Here is a 24,656-nt window from a genome sequence, read left to right on the forward strand (position 1 = left end):
AAAATTGAGGAAAACGTAAGTATTTAGTTATTTTCACAAATAAATAAGTGAGTAATGTTTTTTTAAAGAAAAATAAGTGATTAGTGTTTTGTTTTGAAGGTGTGATTAGTGTTAATTAACTTACTAAGAAGTCTATTACAATGTTAATATTCCTAATTTCCTACAAACGAAGCATAATTGTTATTTTTTATTTTGTTGAATTAATCACTTCAACTTATTTTTTTTAACGAAAGAAAAGGAAATTACTTTACATTATCTGATTATTATTTAATTAATCACTTAAGTAATAAACACTTGAATCACATAAAAGTCCAAACGAATCTGACAAACTGCATGTTGGAAATGGAAGCAGCTCCACCCCATTAAACAATTACTGACTCCAAATTTCTCTTTTCCACTCTCTCCATACCCTAGATCCAATCTCTCCTCCCATGGTGCTCTCCAAGAACTCCGGTGGTCACCGGGGGATGCAAGAATCGATGTACTCAGTGATCGCTCTAGTCTTCATTTTAGTAGCTTGCGTCGAACTATGCGATGCGGCCGCCGCCATCGACGTTTACCGTCTAATCCAATACGACATGTCCGGTTCTGCTTACGGATCTCGCTTCGCGGTTCTCAACCACCACGCCGCCGCCTTGCATTTCCCTCCTGGCGCCGATCTTTCCAGAGCCGTCCTCATCATCCCTCTCCGTGAACTGAACATCACTTTTGTTCGAGGTTCACTTTCATTTCAACAATTTAATTTCTACTCTTCTGTTTTTAGTCTTCTTGAGATTAATTAAACCTTTTACTTTTGGTGTTTGGCAGAATATATCAATCAGAAAAAGCCGTTAGGAGGGTTGCTATTTTTGCTTCCTGACATATTTAGCTTTGAAAATGGAGGGAATAAACAAGTTCATGAAAAGGAGAAACTGAAAAATCTACTGGCAGAGCTGGAACAGTTACTTATACATGCAAATATACCCGTGAGTGTAACAGAGATTATATTTCTTAGGGTTAAATTTTGTCTTTATGCAAAATTATTACTTGCCACTATATGCCTGCATAAGTTTCCATGTTATTTAGTTTTTTGGTAAATACTATGCCTTGAGACTGAAGCTTCCTCATCTGCTAAGCTAATTTTGTTTAAGATCTGAGTTCTTTAACTTGACTGTTTACAAGGATTAGATTTTGTCGGTTGGAGTATTATTTTGTCTCCGTTGATTGAGACTGAATCAAGTGTAATGTTTTTCCTTAGCGTAACAATTTTAATGCATTGTTATTAACCTATACCAGCATTTGCATCATAATTGAAGTTGATTTTGACCTTGTTTGCTTATTGTTTTTAACACTATCCAATTACTTTAACATCATTCCAAAATCCTGCCAGTCCAAAAGACTTGGATTCCTGTTTCTTGCTCCATGCTTCCATCTTAAGCAGATACCTGTTGTTGACTAGTTTTCATATCAACTAATTGTTTAATTGGAAAATGACATAAACTTTGAAATTTCTTCCTAAAACATGCCTGATATATGTAACTCCAACATCAATGCTTATTCATATGAGCGAACTCTTTTCTATTGCTATTCTAGCATCATTGGTAAGCTTTTTCTAAAAATTAATCATACTGTGATATATGCTTAAGTCTCATACTCGCTGGTTTCCTGACGGACATTATCATCTTATGTTCCAGTAGTGTTATCAGCTAGGGCTGACATCTGTCCTTTAGTTCTCTGTGTTCGCTTTTTGTGCTCTGTGTGAAAATGATTTTTAGAATTAAATCCAAGTTAATGTTGTTCTTGTGACTCCAAATGAAACCTTTGTTACTTCTCATTTAAGGTAGGAAAATTACAAGAAAAGAGAAAACTTTGCTACTTCTCAACTCTTGATTTTTTTTTTAATGTCCTTTTTATGCTATAGTTGTAACTTCATTGTGGGGATCTTGTGCTGCAGTATCCTGTTTATTTTGCTTTTGAGAATGATGAAATTGATACTGTCTTGGCGGATATCAAGAAGAATGATGCGATTGGTCAACCTGCTACTGCAACTACTGGAGGGTCAGTTCATAGTTTTTTTGGCTTAAAATTGATACTATATATCCAATTGTTGTATAAGGATGCTCGTTTGATGTCAGGGAACAGATCTAGCCTGAACTCTTACCTGTTTTCAACGAGGGATAAAATATATTACCTGTTTTTCTTGTTTTATTTCTCAAAATATTGTTGAATGATCATTTTCCAGCTTGAGGCCCAAAGAAGCGGTTCACTTATTTTATTCATTAACATTTCTACTTTAATCTTACACCATTTTTGCTTATTTATGTTTTCGTTATTCATTTACCTTGGTTGTAAATTTATATGTAAATAAGTAAATATGGCTCCATCTCTATTGTGATGTGTTTTTAGTTGGTTCTTGTGTATTCTCTAGTTCATTTTGTTGTTGAAATTGGTAAGAATTCATGTTTAATCCAACTCATCTTGTGAAAAATTCAGATACAAGCTTGTTATCCCAACACCTGAACCGAAGAAAGTTGCATCTCCCACCATCACTAATATTCAGGTGTGTGTCAAATTTTATTTTATTTTTTTTGTAACTTTTCTAAATGAACAAAAAGAGTTGCAACTGATTGCATAGTAGAGAAAAATCACATGGCTGCTTCTTGCATACGGTAATAATGAGACACATGTAGCATATGGAAGACAGCCACCTGGTTTTGCTTTTATCATATGAAAGAATACTAGTTATGTTTTAAAAGAAAGAACCTTATTGCCTTCTTACCCTGGGAACAACAAAATATATATCATTGCTTCTTTGAAGTTACATAACTTCATTTCAATTGTTGCTCACTCCATCTTCATATCATATGTTTGTCTTGTAAGATATTTTGGCGTCAGATATTGGTATGTTTAATTTTTCTTGAGCTAGTTTTATTGCGTGTATAATCTGGGGAATCTTGAATATGCGTTAATGGTTGTTTTCTGGAAGAAGTTTTCACTCTGGTAATTCTGCTGTGGTAACAGGGGTGGTTGTCTGGCTTGAAAGTTGATGGAGATACAAATCAACTTCCAACGATTGCTATTGTGGCATCTTATGATACTTTTGGGGCTGCTCCTGTATGTATTTTATTAATTTTCAGTAAAGAAAATCAGCTTCAATTATCCAAATGAAGGCACCATAATTTTTTTTAAACATGTAGGCATTATCAGTGGGAAGTGACAGCAATGGGAGTGGCGTTGTAGCGCTTCTTGAAATAGCTAGGTTATTTTCTCTTCTGTACTCAAATCCTAAGACAAGAGGAAGGTACAATTTACTTTTTGGCCTGACATCTGGTGGACCATATAACTACAATGGAACTCAGAAGGTAATTCATTTTCATTGATGAACTGAATTTTTATCATCTCTTTCAGTGGCTTGTATATCTTTCTGATTAGTTACTTTTGTCATTGTTTTGGTTGCTTTGGTCATATAATTATCATATTTTATGCAGTGGCTTCGGAGTTTTGATCAACGTTTACGCGAGAGTATTGACTATGCTATTTGTTTAAATAGTATTGGTTCTTGGGATAATGAATTGTGGATTCATGTGTCTAAGCCTCCAGAGAATGCCTACATTAAGCAAATTTTTGAGGTAAGCGGGTAGCAATTAGAATAATAGGTCTTGAATGCATTATATGATGTTTTCTTTCCATTGGCAAGAATCTGATAAGTGGTGTTATTGAAGGGTTTCTCTAATGTGGCAGAGGAGTTGCATATCAAAGTTGGCTTGAAGCACAAGAAAATAAACATCTCCAATCCTCGAGTAAGTTGATATATGTATATATTTCAATGTTTGAACCATCTTCTGTCACCAGTTTCTGAAATTAAGGACATATCCTATGTTTTGATAGAATATTATTACAATCAACTTCATCTATGAGGAGCTTATGAAACTTCAAAATTTCATGTATCTATGAATGAATTTATTTTTGTGGTTTTCCAAAATTGCAGCAGGAACCCCCCTTTATGATCCTGTGGCCTATCTTGCACATAAAATCTTTTCTAGAAAATGGTTAACTCATACTTGAAATATATCTGTTAAATCTTAACTTTTTGCTATCGTTGATGAAATATGATTTTACCAAATGACATCACACATGAAGGTGCATTACATCTATTTATGAGAACATTTATGGATAGATGTAAGGATGCTCTGCTATTGCATTTCTGCTGTTTAGATCAGGTAATAAAGTGGTTAAGCTGCTGTAGGTAGCTTGGGAGCATGAACAGTTCTCAAGGCTGAGAGTTACTGCTGCCACTCTTTCTGAAATTTCGACTGCTCCTGAACTCCTACAAGGCACTGGAGGTCTGTTTGATAGCAGGTAATATTTTCAAACTTAAGCCCTTATTATCAAATTTTCAGTTTGTGTCTGTGTGTTTGAGACTATTTGTTGAGAGCTTGACTATTTTGCAGACAATTTGTGAATGAAACTGCAATCACTAGAGGTGTAAAGTTAGTTGCTGAAAGTCTTGCGGTAAGATCAAATGATCTGCAAGTATATATTTGATTTGGTGTTCTTATTGCCATTCTTGATTAGACTGTGCTTGCAATACATAACCCCTCGCCCCTCCTGTTTGTATGAGTTAGCATAAAGAATTGGAAATCTATCTTGCAATATTTATGAGACCTGGTACCTATTGGAAGGGAATGTGTAGACTGTGGACCAATGACATCTGTGTCTGGTCTCTACCAAAGCAATGCTAAGTGAGAATGACATGAATATTTATCATGTGATGCTCTTGTGTGGAATGTACTACTGGATATGCATGTGTAAGCATAGAAGTGAAAATTTATCCCGCTGCATGTTATTACCTAGGATAAATTAATTACAATTCTCACTGGAGGAAAATTATAGCATTACATGTATGCTGATGATTGTTGTGATTTAGTCTTTTGGACATTTGAGGCAAAGGCCCTGCCCTTGTAGGATGGAATTGGGGGAATGTCTGGGAACATGTGTGGAAAGTATGATATAGACCATGCTTTTGCTGGTCAATTTCTGGATACAGTACAATGGTATATGATCCATGCAAACCAACCAGTTACTCTGCAAAGGCTTTATCTTGACCATTGCTTTTTTGTTGTTTTATACGCATAGTAAGAGTATTTAGATAGTTGCCAACTTGTGTGCAAAGACTTTAAGTCTTAATCATTTGCTCGTGCATGAATACATACTTTTTATTTTAAAATTGTCATCACTTTTTGCAGAGGCATATCTATGGCCACCAGGGAAAAAATGTCCAAATTTTTGCAGATGGCGGTAGTTTGGCTGTAAATCCTGCTTATATACAATCTTGGCTGGATCTTTTATCACAAACACCTCGTGTGGCTCCATTTCTTTCAAAGAATGACCCTTTTGTCATGGCTTTGCAGAAGGTTTATCTCCTGTTCCTTTTCTTGATCTTCTCCTTTATGTTTCAGTTTCTTTCTTTGAGATGATGATTTGCGCTTTAAGAATTGAGTTGATTTTCTTCAGAGTTGAATTAGGTTTAAAGAATCAAATATATGATATTTAAGATAGGGGGATTGTCAAATGTCTTGGATAACTGCTCTTCCAATTGGGAGTTTGATGAAAGAAACACTTTGCTTCTATGAAAGAAAGTTGAATGTACCATTACAAAGCAATTGTCAAGAAAAAAAAGTATGTGTATTTCATTCCAGCTTGCATCACTTCAAAACTTGTACTCTCTTTTACCAACCACATAAACTTCCAAGTATCATTATCAGTAAATATAACAGAACAAACTTTTGGATAAGGATTTATGGTAAGTGGTGAAAACACTAGAATGACTTGCCACGTGCTTTCTTTAACTTTCAGTTCTGATTGCTGTTCGTCTCACTCTATTGCAGGAATTAGCTGATCATACCGATGAAGTGAACATGCAACATGAGGTTCTTGAAGGGGTATTCACTTTCTATGATTCAACTAGTGCTAGGCTTAACATCTATCAGGTATTTACTATTGTTTGAATTAACTTTTTTTTTGTGTGCGCGCGCGCATGCGCAAGGATGATGAATGCATTAGACGACTGACAGATTGGTTGGGACATACATAGACAGAATTAATTTCTGTTTACCATTGCCCATTCAAATAATGACAGGTTCAATCGTGGTGTTGCAGGTTGCTAGTGTAACATTCGACTTGCTGTTACTTCTCGTGTTGGGATCATATTTGATAGTGCTCTTCAGTTTTCTTGTCATCACAACTAGGGTGACTCTTTATTCACTATTAACCAGTTGTTTTAAATCGCTAAACAGTGTTTAGGATATTTAAGAAAAAACTAATTTAATGACGACGCTTTTCTACAGGGTCTTGATGATCTAATCAGTTTATTTCGCCGGCCCCCTTCTCGAAAGGTGAAAACAGCTTGATCGCATAAGCAGAACATTATATGCGGATGCATTTTGTACGAAATATTCTCTAATGTAAACTTAAAACAAAATATCCCACGAGGTTCCTTGGTTTTCACTTTTTTTTTTCTTCTTTTTAGTTTTAGGATGACCTAGGACCATTTTAAATGAGATCAATATTAGGTGCGAGAAAATTTTTGCTCAGTCCACCCAGGATTGTATTGTATTGTATTGTATTGTATTGTATTGTATTGTTGTTGGTTTTATGGAATAAATACGTAGGGGGGTATCCGCACATTTTTAATTACACGACATGGCATGTATGTTGATTTTAGATTTGTGTCTTAACATATGTACGTGTAAAACTCGTTAACATAGGTGATATAAATACTGATCCACAATCCCGTAATTTTAATGTCGCCCGCCAAGTTTAGATGCAAAAGATTAATATAAATTTTGTTTGCTCATTTTGCTTTATAAAGGGTGGCAATGACTATTTTGGACTTTCAATTTTATAAAAAAAAATATTTTAGCTTTTTATTTAATTTCTCTCTTTTAATTTTTTTAATTCATTTTGAGATGATTTGACAAAAACATAAATTTATAAATTATGAATTAAAAAAGGACGGAAAATTAAATAAGGTTTAAAATAATTTTTTTATAAAATTAAAACGCAAAAAGAAATGTTTTTTTCTCTCTCGGTGATAGGTACGATTTTGAGTAAGTTAAAAATTATATACTGGAATTATATAGGTCAATTGATTTACACTGAAATTGCTACATACCACTAACACATAGAGATGGTAGAAAACCTTAGAATGTGATAAAAGAAAAATAAAAATACTAATCAACATTTAAAAAAATTTCACCACTGGATTCAAGTATAAAGTTTTATGAAGAGGATCTGTTGTTGTGGATTTATGGTAATTGCTATTAGCTGTAGGGAAGAAAATCCCAATCTCTATTGCCAGTTGTCAAGCAATTTTCCTTGGAGTACAGACGAAGAGACATAGCAATATCCTTATGATTTGAAATCTTTAATCAAGCAATTACTATGATCCCTAAATCTCTTGTAACGCCCATCATTTCTAGCCATGGAATTACTTGAAAGAAACCCTTCCAATCCACCAATAAATAAATAAAAGCCTATCATCTATATATGTGGAATTTATTATACTTTCCAACATCTAATTATCCCCACAAATAAGAAGGAAAAGAAAATAGTGAAAGAAATATGTATCAATGCCGCTCAATCTTTTCAAGATTGCCTAATTAGTCTCCTAACATCTTCATCCCACAATTCCAAAAGGAGATGCGACCATTTTCATAAATATGTATTTTTTAGATTTTGTTACTATTTTCATAAATCATTAACATTATTGCTATTATAAAATTATGTTATATTTACATATTATATACATTAATGATTATATTTTTTAAAATATGTATGTTAAATCAAAACTAAAATTTTCTATAGAAGATTTATGGCGAACTGATAAAAATTAAAGTTTCCAAATTTATATTGAATAAAAAAATTATATATAAAATTGATATTTATTTCGAAAACTAATAAGGAAACTAAGGCATAGTAATCCAATTAATGACCAACCAGTCCATTTGTTCAATGAAAAGATTTCGATAGGCACATGTAATGAAATTGATTGAGAAATAAGTGACATATTTTATAATAGAAAGCACCAATGTATATATATTTATTTCTTTTGTTAAATATCTCAAATCATATTTATATATATATCTCCATAAGTGTAAATATATATGTCTATTACTTTACTCAATGGATAAAGGATCTAATTGATAGAGGAAGCATCATAAAGATCAATTAATGAGGATTTAGAAAGAAAAAAAAGTTGAAGAATACCCAAAATCTTGGGGCATGTTCCATGGCCATGCTTTGAAGAGAAAAAAAAAAAAGGAGAGGTAAAAAGCATATGCTTGAGGAATTAGAGAAAACCCATGAATTGGTAGTATACTATAAACTGCTATATGCTAGTATTAAACAAGAAACAAAGATATTACATCAAACTCTCCACTTTTAATTAATACACATAATTAATAGAAATTACATAAAATCTTACGAGTCTGCACTCACAAACTATATTATTATATATATAGCAGCGAAGAACTATATAAATATATATATCACACGTCTTTCTCACAAATACTTATGACATTAATTACTGCTATTACACTGTCTCTAATCCACTGAGATAGTCATCAAGGGATACCGATGATGGGGAAGAAAGGAACATAATAGCTGGATGGTGCAAGTCCCCACTCCGGGGGTAGTGGCAGATCGACGGTCTTGGATGAACCGATCCCCTTTTGAGCTCCACATGATTTAGCATCAATGGATGCCGAAGGGCATGAAGTGGAGAAAGCCAGTGGAGTGGAGAGGGTGTAAGTGTTGGGTTGATGTCCCACCTTGACAACCTTGGACACCAGGTTTTTCTTCTTGCTGTATAGCTGGTTTGGTCCACCTAGGAGCTTGGCAAGGCAGTTAGTGTTTGAGATGCCTGATGGAAGCTGGACCTTGAAAGAACCATTTTCTTCAGTGGTCGCAGTGGCTAGTTTCTTCACTTTCTCACACTTCACTGCAACTTGGATGCCTGCAATTATAAAGCCCATATGATTAAGTAGTAGAACAACATTTAAAAAACAACTCAAAAGAGGGAAAATTAGAGGGAACCTGAGAAGTCATAATTATGAGGGCAGTCGAAGCAGGAGATTTTGGCATTGAGATGTTGGCAATTTGAGAGTTGAACCCTAGTAAGAGCCACTAGGAACACCACTAGTGCAGAAATCATCCCTAAAGGAAGTGCCATTTTGATTTTGGTAAGCCAACACAATGTCAAGTGTGTTTTTCTTTTTGAGTATGAAGAATTATGGGAGAGGGCATATATTGTTGCTTATAAATGCAAGGGGGGGAATTAGCTAAGACCGTATTTAATGAAAGGAAAGCAAAGGCTGAGTTGGTAGTTGGTGCTAATTTACTGCAGTAACGAACTAACACGAGAACCCCCTTATCTTGTTTTTTCTTCTTCCACAGTGACATGTGTAAATTTAGACCAACTTTAAGCCTATCTATACCTATTTTCTAAGAACAACAACAAGCATAACTGTGACAAACTAACTCTCACAAATGATGTTTCTCGTGAATACTCAAAATTCCAAACATTTTAGACAAACTTTATCATTTCTCGACCCACCATCAAAAAAGTAGATTTCATAAACATAATATAAAGATTATAAATGTGTAAAAAAAAGATCAAGTGGAGTCAATAAGTGTTGTATATTATATTTATTTTCATAACCTAATGATGAAAGAAGGAGGGCACATAGATAGTGTGGGTCCTTAATCTAATCTAAAGTTTTTATTACCGATGGATGTTTCTAAGCATATGTTAGTATAGAGGGGGTGACATACTTGGTTATGAATTTGTGTTGCTATATGGAATCATTACAACCACATTCTAAAGCTGCTAATAGATTTGGGGTACTTAAGAATTGGCATGTATTTGTGTGCTTATCTTTCGGTGCATTATTAGAAGATCTGGTGAGGTCTCGTAGTTGCCCTAAGAAAGTGGCTACACTTAAATCCATCCTTCTCATCTATTTAATTTCCCACTTGAAAAACTAAATTTGGGAAATCAATCATCACCATTTACTATCAACTGGAATTATGCATTTCCAATACTTATCATCTAAGAGTACTTGGGAGCCAAGTTAAGAGTTTTTTAAGGTGTACGGATAAAATTATTTAATTTTAAAAAAAGAAAGTTAATTTTTAAAAGGGTCAAAAAATAAATTTTCTATTTATTGAATTCCAAATCTTTTTAAAAGTAATTGTATAAGCTACCTTGGAACTTGTCTAACATTTAACATCGAACAACTAAAATAAAGAATTTAATAGAACCAACTACTACAAATAGTGCCAGTTTTGCCACTCAATTTGCAACTACAACTTGTTTCACTGTTAAACGGAAGAGATGAAATTTAAAAGTTGAAGTTTTTTAGATTTTTCCTTTTCTTCATCATAATTTGATTCAATTTCTTATTTTTAGATTTTCTTTTTGGACTTATTTTGATAAAATAAATTATAGCTTTTGGATATTGTTCTGTAAATTTTTCAAGCCTTTTCATAAATATTTCTAAATAAAAATAATCTTTATGTAAAAAAATTTAAGCTATTTTTACTAATTTAAATATAAAATATTCATTTTTACATTGTTAAAAAATAAAATTCAATTCGATCCAAATTATAATTTTTAACCAAAAGCTATCCAAACGGAATAATTCAGATTAATTTTGGATTTCTCAAATTTTATTGATATTTAAAAATATGAGAAATTAACCCAATTGAAAAGATTATAAAATTTATTATCTGGTGATAACCCAAATGGGATCTACGAATGTAAATATATAGGTTTGTGACATTGAATAAAGCCGTACAAGGGTAGGTTGGTTTTTCGTATAGCACCTTAATTGCCAATAAATGAAAAAGATGGGAAGAAATGTAAAACCCTAATTTCAGATTTTAGCTTAGCCCAGGGGCGAAGAGATTTAATGTTCATTAATGTGGTCTATGTTTTTCAACCTTGAGTTTCGTTTTTCAACATCAAAATGAGTCAACATTATTATCAAAGATCTAACGTTTCGAGATTCATAATATAGAATATATCTTTCAAAATGTAACATTATGTTTAAAATATAGGAATGTTAAATTAATTATATCTGGATTTTCTTTTTATTTTTGAAAGTGTTTTGTTCTGTACATTGTATGTTTAATTTGAAATTGGATATATATCCAATTTAGTTTAGAATAAGGTATATAAAAACTTAGAATATGCATTTTGAAACTCAAAAGCTTGTAGCTTTACATGCCAAAACTTAATCATTGAATATATAGAGCTAGATTTGGAACTTTGGATGGAAGAGGGGCCAAGGCAATTGGGAACCCTTCTGACAACAAGGTAAGCCTCTGAATAAATGGGGTAGGGTACCTCTGCCCTGCAATTCCACACTTTCTGATTCTAATAAATATTATTGACCAACATTTATTTATTTACAATTTTTTTATGGGTTAAATAAGATTATATAAGAGGACGCGAGTTTGAGTGCGCTAAAATTTATTATTCTTCTATTTATGGATTGAGGAGAAGTTACGAGTAATTCTATCTGCCGTGTCAAGAGGGTATGAATTTGAAATTTTCAATTGGAAGAACAGGAAGAGCATTTCGCCCAAAAAGACAAAAGCGCTTTACTAGTAACTTTTTTCTGGATTGTCATGAGAAAATAAAAAAGCAGAGTTGAGCATTGCATAACTTCTACTGTCATACATATATGCGTAGACTCTCCAACTACTAATATTTAGGTTAATAAATTTATTAACATAATGGTAAATATTAAAAATTGGAAGTTATTATTTTAATAAATTTAATTTATTATCCTGGATAATTCTCAATAAAAAAATTAAAAATTAAACATAATTCTAGCATTTTACCTTTTGTATATATAAAATTAGTAGCTTAGCATTGGGTTCCGTCATTCATATGAATAATCCTTCCAGCTAATATCAAAGACATTTAAAGTATATATGCCTAACTTATCACTGCATTAATTTGCTTGCAAATATTGATTTCCATTTTTACAAAAATGTTACTACTTTCACTTAATTTCTAATTTGAGTTTAGATTTATTCTTTCGGGATTGTACATATATAATTATTTATTTTCCCTTTTATTTTTTTTTGTCAGCTCAAATATGGAACTTTCACGTCCTAATTACTTAGTACCTTATTTCTTAAATTTCAACACAAAAAAGTTGATGGATTTTTAATTCCAACGTAAATACTAAGGTAGTGTAGATGAGAAAGCATTAATATGAGTTAATGACCTCTCCATGAATAAAAATACAAGGAGCTAAGCGGCTGTGGAGTGGAGGGTTGGTTGAGCTAGTTGTATCTCAAGTAGATTCTCAAAAAAAATTGCCCTATTCAAACATTCACTAGACTGAACAAAAAAAAGGTTATTATTGCCAAATTGTCACTTATAGTACATTATTTGAGTGTGAATGTTACGATACATAGATATTGTTCACATCAGTTGGGACAAAAAAATCTGAATAAAAGCAAATGAAGAACTTGAGGGTGGAAGCCATGGTTGAAACTTTGATGTGCATGTGTCACTCTTTAACTTCAAGACTGAATGTGCCGGATGAGGCATTTATGTGGTATGTATAGAGTTATGTTTACGCCATTGGTGGAGGCCATTTTCTAATGGTGCCTGCTAGGTGAAAATCACCAAGGATTTTGTACTTGTAGTTGTTGGAACTTCGGAATGTCCTTTGTCTTGTCTAAGGCATTGTTCCTCATCACCCACAAAGCAGTTAAATGAGTTAAACACCTTGTGCACATTAAAGTTGTTTTCAGATTTAAGTTGCCTTGTTGGCGAGATCCAAATTAATGCAAATACGTAATAACATGCAAAGGAGCGAGATTAAAGTTTGCTAAGCTTTGTTAATGTCAAATTCTCTCTTCTTAATTCAACCAGGCATGGAATAATTTTGGGTGAAAAAAATAATATTAACATCGCTGAGTTTTCACTTATGTTAACTTGGATTCGAGTGTGAATATCGAAAATGGATATGGAATACTTGGATTCGAGTGTGAATATCAAAAATGGATATGTATTCCATGCAATTATATTTAATTTTTTTTTAAATATTTGGTGAATCTTTTTGAGTTATTGTAAAATCATATTCTCATATCCATATTCAAATATATGTTAAATACAAATATCATATTCAATAAATCTAAACAAAATAAAATTTTGCCTATCATGCTTAATTTGCAATTAAATAAAGTTGTGTTTCTTGTAACATTAAGTGAATAATTTGATCTTCAAATATAGAAACATTAAGTTTAGTTCAAAATGTGACAGATATTTAAATATTAAGTTATGAGGAGATTCTAATTTAAATATATGAAAGAATCCAAAATGTTTGAATATATGCATGTAAACATATACGTAGCTACCCTCGTCTTGTACTTAGTATTATGCCCATGCAAATTCAGCGGACAAATAGAGTCTTGGGAAGTGACAGTGCCTGCATTTGCACTCCCAAAAGCAGATACCGCCAAAGCTGGATTATTTGCATCAATATTGTACTGAAAGTGGACTAGTCCCTTGGGGAAGACGAACATGTCACCAGCTTGTAACGACCGCGTGAAAAGCTTGTTGGTTGTGTCCACGAAACCGGGTTCCAGGCTTCCGGCGACAAGGAAAAGGAGCTCGGCGGTCGGGGATGGGTTTGGGGAGGGATGGTTGAAACAGCTGGGAATTGAAGAACATCATACGAAACACTGTGCCCGTTTAGTGCTGGGAATTCCGCCATGCTTGCTTTCAAGATTGTAAATTTCGTGGGGAAGTCTTCACCGACGAGGACTCGCATTCCGGTGAATGTAAAGAAGTTTCCATCGGCATTGTTTACATCTTGTGGGACTAAAAAATCAGAGGTGATGTCTGCATCTCCGGAAAGGACCATTTGCGGCTTGCGCAATGGTAAACGAAGATAACACGACGAAAAGGACTTTCAGGCTGACTATTCTTGAGGCCATGGTCTAAAAAACCCTGGTCTGTATAGTTTTCAATTAACACCAAATGTGCTGGTGAGTTGCTTCAACTTCTTGAGAAGGCTTTATTTATAGATTTGTGTTTACGTGATTTCTTGAGAAGGCATGTACGCATGTCAGGTTATTTGTCTGGTCCAGATTAGGTGAGATTGGTTTTTATTTACAGAATAACTCATTACAAGTGGAACTCGATCATGTTATTTGATTAAAATAAAATAGTACCGTTGAACACAACAAGGACCAAGAACTTAAAAACAACATTCAACCAAGAATAATAAATAAAGAACATATATAAAGAAAAGAAACAAAAAATCAAAGACAAATCAACCAAAAAGTAAGGTAGAGCGGGGTTTGTTTTTTAAATGGCATGATTCCCTAATCTCCCCTTGTGAATCTGTAAGAACATCAACAGCTCCCAACTTAACCATTGCCTGCCCGAACCTGGCAAGGAAGTCATTGCCGTTGGCTAAACTGGCGACTGTGTTATTGGTCAATGGATCCAAGGCTAACGCTTGATCAATCTGAAGAATCCCTCTCCCTAGCCTTATTTGCTTGTAGAAGGAGTTGTCCACAATGAATGTACTCGCAAGATTCTGGTCAAGACTTACAGGGGTTCTGTCGGCTGGTGAGTTTCGCGGACAGATTAACCTTAGTTTCATAACTAATAATGGATCCATAGTCGGGTCTGGTTTCCCTGTGTTGTCGAAATTGTAAAGACGGTCTCGAAACAAAGAACAATTTGTAAACCCAATTGTGTGACCACCTACATGCCATCAAGTTACGACTTAGAATTAACACATACCGAACAATTAAATTAAGAATGCAGTAAGTTCCAAGTAAAAGAAAGAACATATATATACCAAGAAGTAAAACCATATCTGTAAGACCAATCCCTTTTTTGGCAAATGCATCAGCAGATTGAGAAACTGAAAATCTTGGAGAAGGGAGATCTACATTCGAAGCCAAAGACACGGAACCATCTCTTCTTCCTGTTTGAACCTCGTATCGCCCTCCTCCACTCTGCACCAAAACAGGCCAAACTTATCATCAAATTGTTTCGGAATTTTGGAAAGAAATTAAAGATGTTATTAACTTGTTACCAATTGTACAGCATCTCTAGCAGCAATGGCGATGATATCAGCACAAGAAACAACTCCTGCACAGGCTTCTTCAAGTAATCCCTTCGCTTCATCAATTACATCATAACCACTGACACTTAGATTCGGGGGCGCAGTTTTCTCACTGGAGTCGCCGTCTAGCAGAATCGACGCATCACATCCCTTTCAATTACACAAAATTCAACTGTTTCAAACCCATTTTCTTAGCAAATAAAAAAGAAAGAAAGAAAATTTATGCAGTTATATATATATAAATGTGGTTGCTTACGTTGACAAAGCAATCATGGAAAAATAAACGAATGAGACCAGCTGCGACTCTTGGTTTGTCGTTGAATCTTCGTTTAACTACTGAAGCAACAATGGCCTCAACATCTTGTGAATTACATTTACCCTTGTAAAATCCTTGTTGAAGAGCAGCGTCGCATTGGCCTGTGAAATTCACAAGGATGAAACTAAATGCTAGAGAAAACGCAGCTGCTACCACTGCTGCTGATATCTTCATTTCCTTTTCCTTCTTCTTCTGTGAATATCCAAATGCAGATGAGATGAAGATATCCATTTTTATATAGGAATCGAAACTGGCTGCTAATTCTACAGGAAATTTAATGGAGGGCACGACTGGCCTTCAAGCTGCAGCCAGCTTAGCTTAGTTCCGATTTGTTGTCTTTATAAACGTGCACTCATGTTTCCTTTAACCAAAACATGCAAAATGGCGTTCCATGGAGTTGAACAAAATCCGGCAGTTTCAACATTAGAGATTCCATGGAAAGAGTTGCTTTTTTTGGAAATTTTCAACGCCGGCATATTTTTAAAAGGTGCATATCCAGTACATGCAACGACCCCATTTATGTGAAAATTAATAGAATAATTCATTGAACTTCAAATATTTATTTCGTCCATTTAAACATCGAGCCTTCAATCAAACAAACAATGATGATTAGTTTTATTAATTTCCGTCCAGTTAGGGTTTAATGATTAGGTGAAATTGTTTGATGCTTACCTGATTGGAATGTATGATCATTTAATTTTAGTTTAGGATTTTTTACATTTAGGCCTAAAACAGTTGGTTGGACGTCCCACGTAAAAGGCTAATGGTCGGATTTGGATGAAATTGAAAAATGGATATATGTTAGGTGAGATTGAACTTTGCATTCATAAAATATACACAGGATTATATATTGGGAAAGAAATCAAATCAGATTACGTGTTAATTAACAAATGATTAAATCAAGTAAGTTTGACGGATGCTTCTTCATACCGCATTTTCTTTCACATATTTTTAATTACAAAAATATACAATCCATAATGGATAAAGTATAGATATTTTTTAAAGGACAGGTGTCAATGTAAGAACCTTTTCGACATCAAGTTAATTGCACTAAATATCTTCAAATTATGACTATCATTTTAAATTAATCTTCAAACTTTAAAATATTCTAATTAGATCCTTAAACTATCGATATTATATCAATAAGGTTTTTTTGTTACTAAAATTGTTAATTTAACCGATAAATGAGATATTAGATCTTATGTGACATAAGTTAAAATGAAAATTTTAAAGAAAAGTTTGGCATAACATCAATAGTTTGGGGATGTAATTAGAATGTTTTGAAGTTTAGGAAGTAATTTAGAATAAAAGTAATAGTTAGTGTAATTAACTCTTCTTTTTATCTATAGTTGTATAGATTGGTTGAGTTTTAAATAGGCTAAATGCTAAAATTGGGGCCAAACCTTTTAGGGGTTACTCATATAAAGATCAAGTCTTTCAAAATGGTCTACTTACCCTTTATAAAAGTGCTCAAATAAAGGTAAAATCTTTCAAAACGGTCAAATAAGGACCTAACCTTTTTGAAAGCTGTATAAATAAGGATCAAACATTTTCAGAAGTGCTCAAATAAGGGTTTCTCAAATATCATATATCATGTTTCAAATTATATTCTAATTGCTTTCTTTTCTTTTTAAGCAATATTTTATGTGTTTTTATCCTAAACTCGTTAACATTTACCTAATTTTTCTACAAATTGGGCTGACATACATGGAAAGCCCTTATTTGAGTGCTTTTATAAATGTTAAACCCTTATTTAACTTTTTAGAAGGTTTAGTCGTGTGAGTAATCTCTAAAACGTTGAGCCATAATTAGAGCATTTACCCTTTTAAATAAATATATTTGTAATTTAAGTACTAATTTGACAATAAAAAAAGATTTTTTAAATCTAAATTTAATTATAAAATATTAATAGTATATTAATAAATTTAAAATATTTTAATATTGTTGGAATAGTGATCTGGACTTATTGGTATCAAATAAATTAGGTTAAACGCTTAAATTAAGGCCCAATCTTTTAGGAATTGTTCACGTAAGGGTTAAACTTTTTAAAATACTCATATAATAACTTAATTAACTTTTATAAAAAAAATATTCAAATAAAGACCTTTCACGCCATTTCAGCTCAATTTGAGTAAAAATAGGAGAAGTCTATTGTATTTGGAATAAAATTCATGACATTTGAATCAAATTTTGCTTAAAAATAAAAAAAAATTAATAAAAACATAATTTAAGACATGATATACGATATTTGAGAAGCCTTTATTAATGCATTTTTTAAAAATTTTAATCCTTATTTAAACTCTTAAAAAAATTTAACTTTCATTTGAGTATTTTTGCATATATTAAATCGTAATGTCAACATTTTAAAAGATTTGGGCTTCTGTGAGCAGTCATAAACTCCAATATAAACATTTAATGGATAAATTAATAAACACTTTGGAAGGCCACCACTAGACCTATCCATAAGCCGGGCCGAGCCGGGCCCGGAAAATTTTTTGGCCCGCCTCCTAGGCCCGGGCTCGGCATAGCCCGAAATATGGGCCTGAAATTTTGCTCAGGCCCGGCCCAAGAAAAATATCATAAGCCCGGCCCGGCTCGGCCCGACCCATTTTTTAACAAACATTAATAAATTATTTTAAAAAAAAATAAAATTATTTTAAAAGTATTTTAAAATTAAAAAATAAAAATAAAAATATATATTTATTATATTCGGGCCGGGCTGGGCCCGGGCCAAAAAGTGGTGCCCGAGACCCGGCCCATTTTTTAAACGGGCCTCATTCCCGGCCCATGGACAGTTCTAGCCACCACATCCGGTGCTTGTAGAGACGTTATAAGTACTCCATAATCGGGGTTGTGTCCAGTTTTCGAAAATAATCCATGCACAGTCCCGCATTTGATTTCACCTAATTCAACAATCTGGTTTTACTGTCTATATATAAAATATGATCAAATTTAAATAAAAATAATTGTTATTATTTAATTTTAAATGTGAACAGACCATCTGCTCCATAAACAACAGTAATTGTAACCCCTTTTATATATTATATCATCTCATGTTTTCTCACTCAGATTAAAATTTAATATTTTAATCATTATTTTTGGATACCCTTATCATTGGTAAAGAAAACATTCATAATCGTGTATAAGAAAATATCAATGATCATCCCAGCAGCTGGTATCTCAATTTTTACTTAATGGTATAATTTCGATTATGTACTAACGCTCAAATCTCAATTATTCAATTTAATCCTTATTTGACTTTTCTCCAAAGTTTAAAATTTAATTCAAATTATTTTAATACAATCTTTTTTTTTTTTTACTCCAAACTCTATCACATAATCTTTTACAGGCTCTTACTCATGGTTTAGCACCCTGGATTGCATTTCCTCAGGCTATCTATTCGTTTGCCTTCTTTCGCACCTTTCTTTCATTTTTTAAAATTTATTCTCAGATTATTTAATCCATCCCCCCAAATTGTTCTCGGTGTTTCGAGAAGGTGCGGGGACGGATTAGGGTTAGTATTAACTTTTGAAAATAAATTATATTAGTATCTACATATCAAAATGATTTTTAGAAAGAATCTACCACATCCATGTACTTGGTTTTTTTTACTTTTTGTTTTTTTATCAAATCATTTTACTAACCATTTAACTTTAGAATGATAGTTTGATATTAGTTTTGAGGCTTTTTCTGAGTTGCAAGCGCTGTGTTCAACCGCAGGAGAATGATAGTTTGATAGCGCGGTTTTGTATTGAGGAATTTAAGACAAGGCCCCAAGGCTGGAAGGGATGAACGTGGCATTTTGTCAGAGATGTTGGCCGACGATTGGTTCTGATGTGTTCAGTCAGTGTTGTGCTTGGCTAGAGACGCGTGACTTTCCTGCTTCAGTTAATAACTCTATTAGTTTTGATCCTGAAGATTGTTAACCCAAGTAACATGAAAGATTTGCACCCTATAGCTTTGTGCAATGTTTTGTATAAAGTCTTGGCCAAGGTTCTGGCAAATCGGCTAAAGGGTTTGCTCGCTCGGGTAATTTCAGCAATGCAGTCAACTTTTGTGCCAGAAAGACTAACGACTGATAATATTTTAGTTGCCTTTGAATTTTTTCATCATATGAAGAACAAGGGATGAGGTCGTGTAGGAGAGCATGCTTTGAAGATCGATATTAGTAAGGCCTACGACATTGTGGATTGGAAATTTTTGCGGTTTATGTTAGCTAAGCTGGGGTTCCATGACAATTGGATGGAGCTTGGGCCGATTTGTCCGAAACAGGGTTTAAGGCAAGAATACCCGCTATCCCCGTACCTATTTATTATTTGCACCGAGGGTCTGAGTTTCTTGTTACGACAGGCGGAGCTGACAGGAGATCTTCATGGGTTACATGTCTGTCGGAGAAGTCTGGCGGTTTCTCATTTGTTCTTCGATGACGACAGTTTCTTTTTTTTCGTGCCACTGTTCAAGAGAGTGAGTGTATAAAACGTATCCTGGCTACTTATGAGGCAGCTTCTGGTCAAGCCATCAATTTTAATAAGTCGGGTATCATGTTTTCTTCTAATACTAAGTTGCCTGATCCTTTGGCTGTGTGTGCTGTTTTGGGTGTTACTGCTTCCATTGGCCATGGGCGTTATTTGGGGCTTCCATCGCTGGTTGGGCGAAATAAGAAGCAAATATTTTCGTTTGTTCGCGAGAGATCAAGAGAAGTTTCAGTTGGAAGAACAAATTGCTTTCGAGCCTGGTAAGGAAATAGTCTTGAAGACAGTGGCCAGGCTTTACCGGCCTATTGTATGAGTGTGTTCCTACTCCCTTCTAACACATGAGATGCACTCCATAAAATGATGAATTTTTTTCTTGTGGGGTTCGGGGAGTAATGAGCGCAGGAAACTTCATTGGGTATCTTGGGAGAATCTATGTGTTCCGAAACGATTTGATGGTCTGGGTTTCCATAACTTGCACTGGTTTAATCTTGCTATGGTTGCTAAGCAGGGCTGGCGGTTTATTTCCAGTTCGAACTCTCTTCCGGCTCGGGTTTTCAAGGCTAAATATTTTCCACAGTGCGACTTTCTAGATGCAGAAGAAGGGAGTAATCCTTCGCTTATTTGGAAGAGTATTACTGCAACCAAAAATTTTCTTTTGAAAGGGGTTCGATGGCATGTTGCTGACGGAAATTCGATTGTTGTTTTTAAAGATCCTTGGCTTAGGGGTGCTAATAATTTTTTTGTCGATTCAATTCCACTCGAAAGAATGGAAGAATCAAAGGTTTGTGATTTGTTTAGCGTTGATGGGTTGTCATGGGATCGGAATCTTATTGATGGTGTGCTATCTCCAAGTGATGCGGCTCGTGTATATCAGCAGCCTATTGCGCAAAACAAAGTTGCGGATAGCCTCGTTTGGCATTTTACTGCTGACGGGGTGTACTCTGTTAAGACGGGGAATCGGCTTGCTGTGGGTAGTGATCATGGTTATCTTAGTCGTCTTGTGGAGGGACCTTGGTCCCGTATTTGGAAAAAGTCAGCTGCTCCCGAAAATTAACTTCACTTGGCGATGTTTGAAGGGTTTTCTCCTATGCAAAGCTCGTCTAAACGAAAAGGGCATCCCTATGGAGAGTTGCTCTAGGTGTGGGGATGTGGAGACGCTGGATCATGTCTTACTGAGATGACCAAAAGCGGCAAAAGCTTGGTGTTTAGCTGGTTTTGATATCGTAAACTCCACTGTTCCGTTGTTTATTGAGCACCTTTTATCATTGCAGAATAATACTATGGACAAAGGGCTTGCTATTATGTGGAGTTTGTGGTTCCACCGAAATCTGTTCTGTTTTAAAGATAAGGATATATCTGCAAGAAATATTGTATACTTTGCATTTAGGTTGCATTTGGTAGGATAGAAACCGATGACCTTTTCGAGAATTTAATTAATCGAGAAGTAATTCAAAAGTTTGGTATTTCAAATTTTCTTTTTACTTTGTAATTTCATTTTTTATTGGGAGTTAAATTTTAATGAATATGACAAGGTAATCCATGTGATAAAAAGTGAAAAAGTTAACTAGATTAAAAAAATAAAAAAAATATTGAGATAAAATTAACTATATTTTATATTGGTTTAGAGTATTGGTCTATTAATAAAGGTAAAAAAAAATATTACCTCTTTTCTCTCACTTCATTTTCTCCATTACATTTTTCAGAATTTTTTTTCTAATTTTATTCATTTATATAGTATACAATTTACATGTTATCTTTATTTTCTATTATTTTTCTCTCTTTTCTTTTTGGTATATTAATTGAAAATTAAATTTTATTATAGTTTTTATGAGTATTTACAAGAAAAAAGAAACAAAAATTAAAGTTTAGATTTAACTTACTTATTTAATCATAACCTTTTTACATAATTTATTTTTAAATTATTTATAATTTTGGTCACACTTGGAATCTATTTTTTTATATTCCTATGTATTAACTTTTAGCTAAAGTAAAATATGATTTCAAGTATATTTTAAATTTATTTCAAAAATAAGTTTATATATACATTATTATATTTAGAAATATATATGCAAGATAAATTTGAAACAATTTTATTTTTAATTAAAACTATAAATTAAAATATAATTTAAAAACTATCAAATAAATTTTATTATTAAATATTTAATCAAAATATTTTTTAAAAATAAATTTTATTAAAAATATATAAGCTTTTATTTAATAAAGGTAAACTCATAAATTATTATTGCCAGTAATCATATTTCAAGTTCCATCAGAGGAAAGCACCAAACCCCAGCTTAATGTGTTACAGGAATGGGCAGATTCGCAGACTGTTTTTGCTGCTATTGGTGGAACGAATGGAGGTGCTGCCGCGGATGATCGTTGTTGGACAAGGCCAACTGTGGGGTGGATTAAATGTACCGTCGATGTTTCTATCTTTGAAGAACGGCGAGCGACAGGCTGGGCGGCTGTCATTAGGAATGCCGCGGGGCTTTATTGAGCTGCTGAACAAGACGTCGTGAGGGGTCTCTACCTCCTCCAATTGCTGAAGTGGTCGCGATGAGAAAAGCATTGTCGTGGCTACCTCATCTGGCCCATGATGGACTGATTATTGAATCGGATTGTTTAAAGGTAGTAAAGGCCATGGTGGAGGACTCCATGATATTTCGAAATTTGGTTTAATAATTCAATATTACAGTATGTTAAAGGCTCAATTTCAATCTATACTCTTCGATTGAATTAAACGATCGGCGAGTAAAATGGCTCATATAGATTTTAGAAATAGGTGTATGAAATGAATATATTAACTCGATATTAAAATGATCTATATATTTTATTTTAACTTGATTTTTTTAGCTTTATAAAATTTCTATTTAAAAAAAGAAAACTACTTTAGAATAGAGATTGAGACTCGTATATTATACATGATTTGAAAGATCTAGATAATGCAGTTTTTATTTAAAACAAGAAAGTTGAAAACGCAAGGTCGGTTTTCAAAGATAAGTACAAGTCTGACTTGACTTGATTTCTTGAGATCAGGCCAACCTTAATATGTAATTCAAGGGGCTTTTCTTTTATGCTTTGCTTGATTAAATGGCAACTCGGGCATGCACTGACGATTGTGGGTGGCGAATAGGATAAAGACGAAGAAGAATAATATATCCGACTTTTCATAAAGGTAAAAATGATGCTTTCTTCTGGTAAACTACTGGATGATTTATTCTATGCAAACCGACCGAAAACTACTTGACGCACAGTATATATATATTCGATGAAACAGATAAATTTGCAGCGATTCAGATGCATTGGTTTCATTTGGTAGAGTAGTGATGATGATGATGATGATGATGATGGAAACTGGCTTCAACCACCTGAGATTCCCAGCAACTGTGCTATTTTTGCTGCTCTTCCTTCACCCTCACCTTCTTCTTGCACTTCCTCTAAATTCCATGGTTGCACATGGTATGACTGTTCAGTTGCTTTAGTTTTCATATCCAGTTTGTTTTTCCTGCTTTCATTCTGTTTCACTAGGAATTTATTTAGGTTACTGTTTTTGGTTACAAATTTATCAATTTAATTATTGAAACAGTTGGAAGATAATGTCCTTTTAATTAATTTCATGCTTTTTTTATTTTCTTTATTATAAAATAAGATAATCATGAATTATTTTTTTCTTTTACTTACATAATTAAAATAAGATTCAGATTTAAAATTTCAAAATTAAAAATAAATTATGTTACTTCATTTATAATTTAATCTACATATAAATATTTAGCCTAACTTTCAATATGTTTGATGAATGGTTCAAAATGTGAAACTAGAACTTTTCATTGAAGAAATTAAAAAGAAAATCTTTAATTAATTTATTGTCTCTCCAATAAAGTAAATATTCCTTGCAGTCTAGTGTAGCATGCCATTTGCAACATTTTATGTGCATTTGTTTCTTTATTTTGGATGTATAAAGCAACCACTTTGCACAGTGTTTTTAAATATTATTTTTTTATAAAGTTAAGATTAAATTAATTAAAAATTTTATCTGTAAATTCTCGTTAAAAAATTTGTATTAATAACTAATTAAATATTAATTCGGTTGGTATTAATATTATTGTTAATGTAGGAGGATATGAGTTCAAGTGCGTTTATTCTATTATTTAAGGGTTATTATATTAAAAAAATTATATTAATATCGATGTTGAATTTTAGAATAATGGGAGAGTATTGCATTTTTGTAGACCTCAATCATGAAAAACAAAATAGTAAAGACGCAATGGAGGTAAAGCAATTTTCAATCCCGGATGAAGCGATCGCAGTTGTAAAAAAGCGGGGTGGTGGGGCAGTAGCTGCTGCCCACGGTGGAGGAGAACATGGCAATGCAGGTAATGGTGGTGGGGATAATGGCAGAGGATCAGGAGGGCAGATTCCGGTTTATGCTGCCGGTGCCGGGAACCATAACCGTGACCATCTACACCATGGGTCTACGAGTGGCACCGTGAACTACATTGGCACGAGTTGCTTGCCTTTAATACCGTTTATGTTTTTTTTTATTTGTTTGTTGTATGTAACATGTATTTAGTTCGATTGGTATTGTTATTGTTGCAAATACAAAAAGACATGGGTTTAAGCGTGATAAAGCAAATTTATTCTCTTGTTTAATAGTTAAGAAGGGTTATATCTTATGCATTGTATAAAAAAACGATGAGATGATTTTTTTCTCTAGTT

General features: G+C 33.4%; 4 protein-coding genes and 1 pseudogene across 5 annotated transcripts; 2 read left to right on the forward strand and 3 right to left on the reverse strand.

Moving 5' to 3' along the window:
• The first annotated feature begins 286 nt into the window (after window positions 1-286).
• On the forward strand, window positions 287-6,675 carry LOC107906683 (nicalin-1). The gene is made up of 14 exons (XM_016833753.2): window positions 287-717; window positions 808-965; window positions 1,934-2,037; window positions 2,473-2,539; window positions 3,001-3,093; window positions 3,177-3,341; window positions 3,468-3,608; window positions 3,702-3,779; window positions 4,226-4,338; window positions 4,431-4,491; window positions 5,226-5,393; window positions 5,868-5,969; window positions 6,139-6,228; window positions 6,327-6,675. Exons 1-14 carry the CDS (start codon window positions 432-434, stop codon window positions 6,387-6,389), a joined length of 1,689 nt encoding a protein of 562 aa, XP_016689242.1. The 5' UTR covers window positions 287-431; the 3' UTR covers window positions 6,390-6,675.
• A 1,681-nt stretch (window positions 6,676-8,356) lies between these two features.
• On the reverse strand, window positions 8,357-9,661 carry LOC107906684 (uncharacterized). Its single transcript, XM_016833754.2, has 2 exons — window positions 9,076-9,661; window positions 8,357-8,995 (listed from the first exon to the last, which is right to left on the reverse strand). The coding sequence occupies exons 1-2, from the start codon at window positions 9,209-9,211 to the stop codon at window positions 8,604-8,606; spliced, it is 528 nt and encodes a 175-aa protein (XP_016689243.1). The 5' UTR covers window positions 9,212-9,661; the 3' UTR covers window positions 8,357-8,603.
• A 2,974-nt stretch (window positions 9,662-12,635) lies between these two features.
• On the reverse strand, window positions 12,636-14,004 carry LOC107902780 (germin-like protein 9-3; annotated as a pseudogene).
• Window positions 14,005-14,198: 194 nt separating this feature from the next.
• LOC107903254 (peroxidase 60) lies at window positions 14,199-15,825 on the reverse strand. The gene is made up of 4 exons (XM_016829287.2): window positions 15,406-15,825; window positions 15,120-15,299; window positions 14,880-15,039; window positions 14,199-14,782 (listed from the first exon to the last, which is right to left on the reverse strand). The coding sequence occupies exons 1-4, from the start codon at window positions 15,694-15,696 to the stop codon at window positions 14,343-14,345; spliced, it is 1,071 nt and encodes a 356-aa protein (XP_016684776.1). The 5' UTR covers window positions 15,697-15,825; the 3' UTR covers window positions 14,199-14,342.
• Window positions 15,826-22,933: 7,108 nt separating this feature from the next.
• On the forward strand, window positions 22,934-24,610 carry LOC107903255 (uncharacterized). Of its 2 annotated transcripts, none has more exons than XM_016829289.2 (3): window positions 22,934-23,115; window positions 23,218-23,399; window positions 24,170-24,610. In XM_016829289.2, exons 2-3 carry the CDS (start codon window positions 23,267-23,269, stop codon window positions 24,508-24,510), a joined length of 474 nt encoding a protein of 157 aa, XP_016684778.1. In that variant the 5' UTR covers window positions 22,934-23,115; window positions 23,218-23,266; the 3' UTR covers window positions 24,511-24,610. The 2 variants fall into 2 exon arrangements, with proteins under 2 accessions (XP_016684778.1, XP_016684779.1); XM_016829290.2 differs by having other exon boundaries at window positions 22,969-23,115; window positions 23,195-23,399.
• Window positions 24,611-24,656: the final 46 nt, after the last annotated feature.

This window comes from Gossypium hirsutum, chromosome D05 (assembly GCF_007990345.1).
Source record: "Gossypium hirsutum isolate 1008001.06 chromosome D05, Gossypium_hirsutum_v2.1, whole genome shotgun sequence".
NCBI lineage: Eukaryota > Viridiplantae > Streptophyta > Magnoliopsida > Malvales > Malvaceae > Gossypium > Gossypium hirsutum.

Bases quoted from the DNA above. Each gene is read 5' to 3' on its own strand.
- LOC107906683 (XM_016833753.2), top strand. From the start codon at position 432: ATGGTGCTCTCCAAGAACTCCGGTGGTCACCGGGGGATGCAAGAATCG. The intron at 3,609-3,701 runs GTAAGCGGGTAG...GTGTTATTGAAG, and splicing joins ACATTAAGCAAATTTTTGAG to GGTTTCTCTAATGTGGCAGA. The intron at 5,970-6,138 runs GTATTTACTATT...GTGGTGTTGCAG, and splicing joins CTAGGCTTAACATCTATCAG to GTTGCTAGTGTAACATTCGA.
- LOC107906684 (XM_016833754.2), bottom strand. From the start codon at position 9,211: ATGGCACTTCCTTTAGGGATGATTTCTGCACTAGTGGTGTTCCTAGTG. The intron at 8,996-9,075 runs GTTCCCTCTAAT...TTATAATTGCAG, and splicing joins TCATAATTATGACTTCTCAG to GCATCCAAGTTGCAGTGAAG.
- LOC107903254 (XM_016829287.2), bottom strand. From the start codon at position 15,696: ATGGATATCTTCATCTCATCTGCATTTGGATATTCACAGAAGAAGAAG. The intron at 15,300-15,405 runs GTAAGCAACCAC...TGTAATTGAAAG, and splicing joins TCCATGATTGCTTTGTCAAC to GGATGTGATGCGTCGATTCT. The intron at 14,783-14,879 runs GTATATATATGT...GATGGCATGTAG, and splicing joins AGATATGGTTTTACTTCTTG to GTGGTCACACAATTGGGTTT.
- LOC107903255 (XM_016829289.2), top strand. From the start codon at position 23,267: ATGATGATGATGATGATGATGATGGAAACTGGCTTCAACCACCTGAGA. The intron at 23,400-24,169 runs GTATGACTGTTC...GCATTTTTGTAG, and splicing joins AAATTCCATGGTTGCACATG to ACCTCAATCATGAAAAACAA.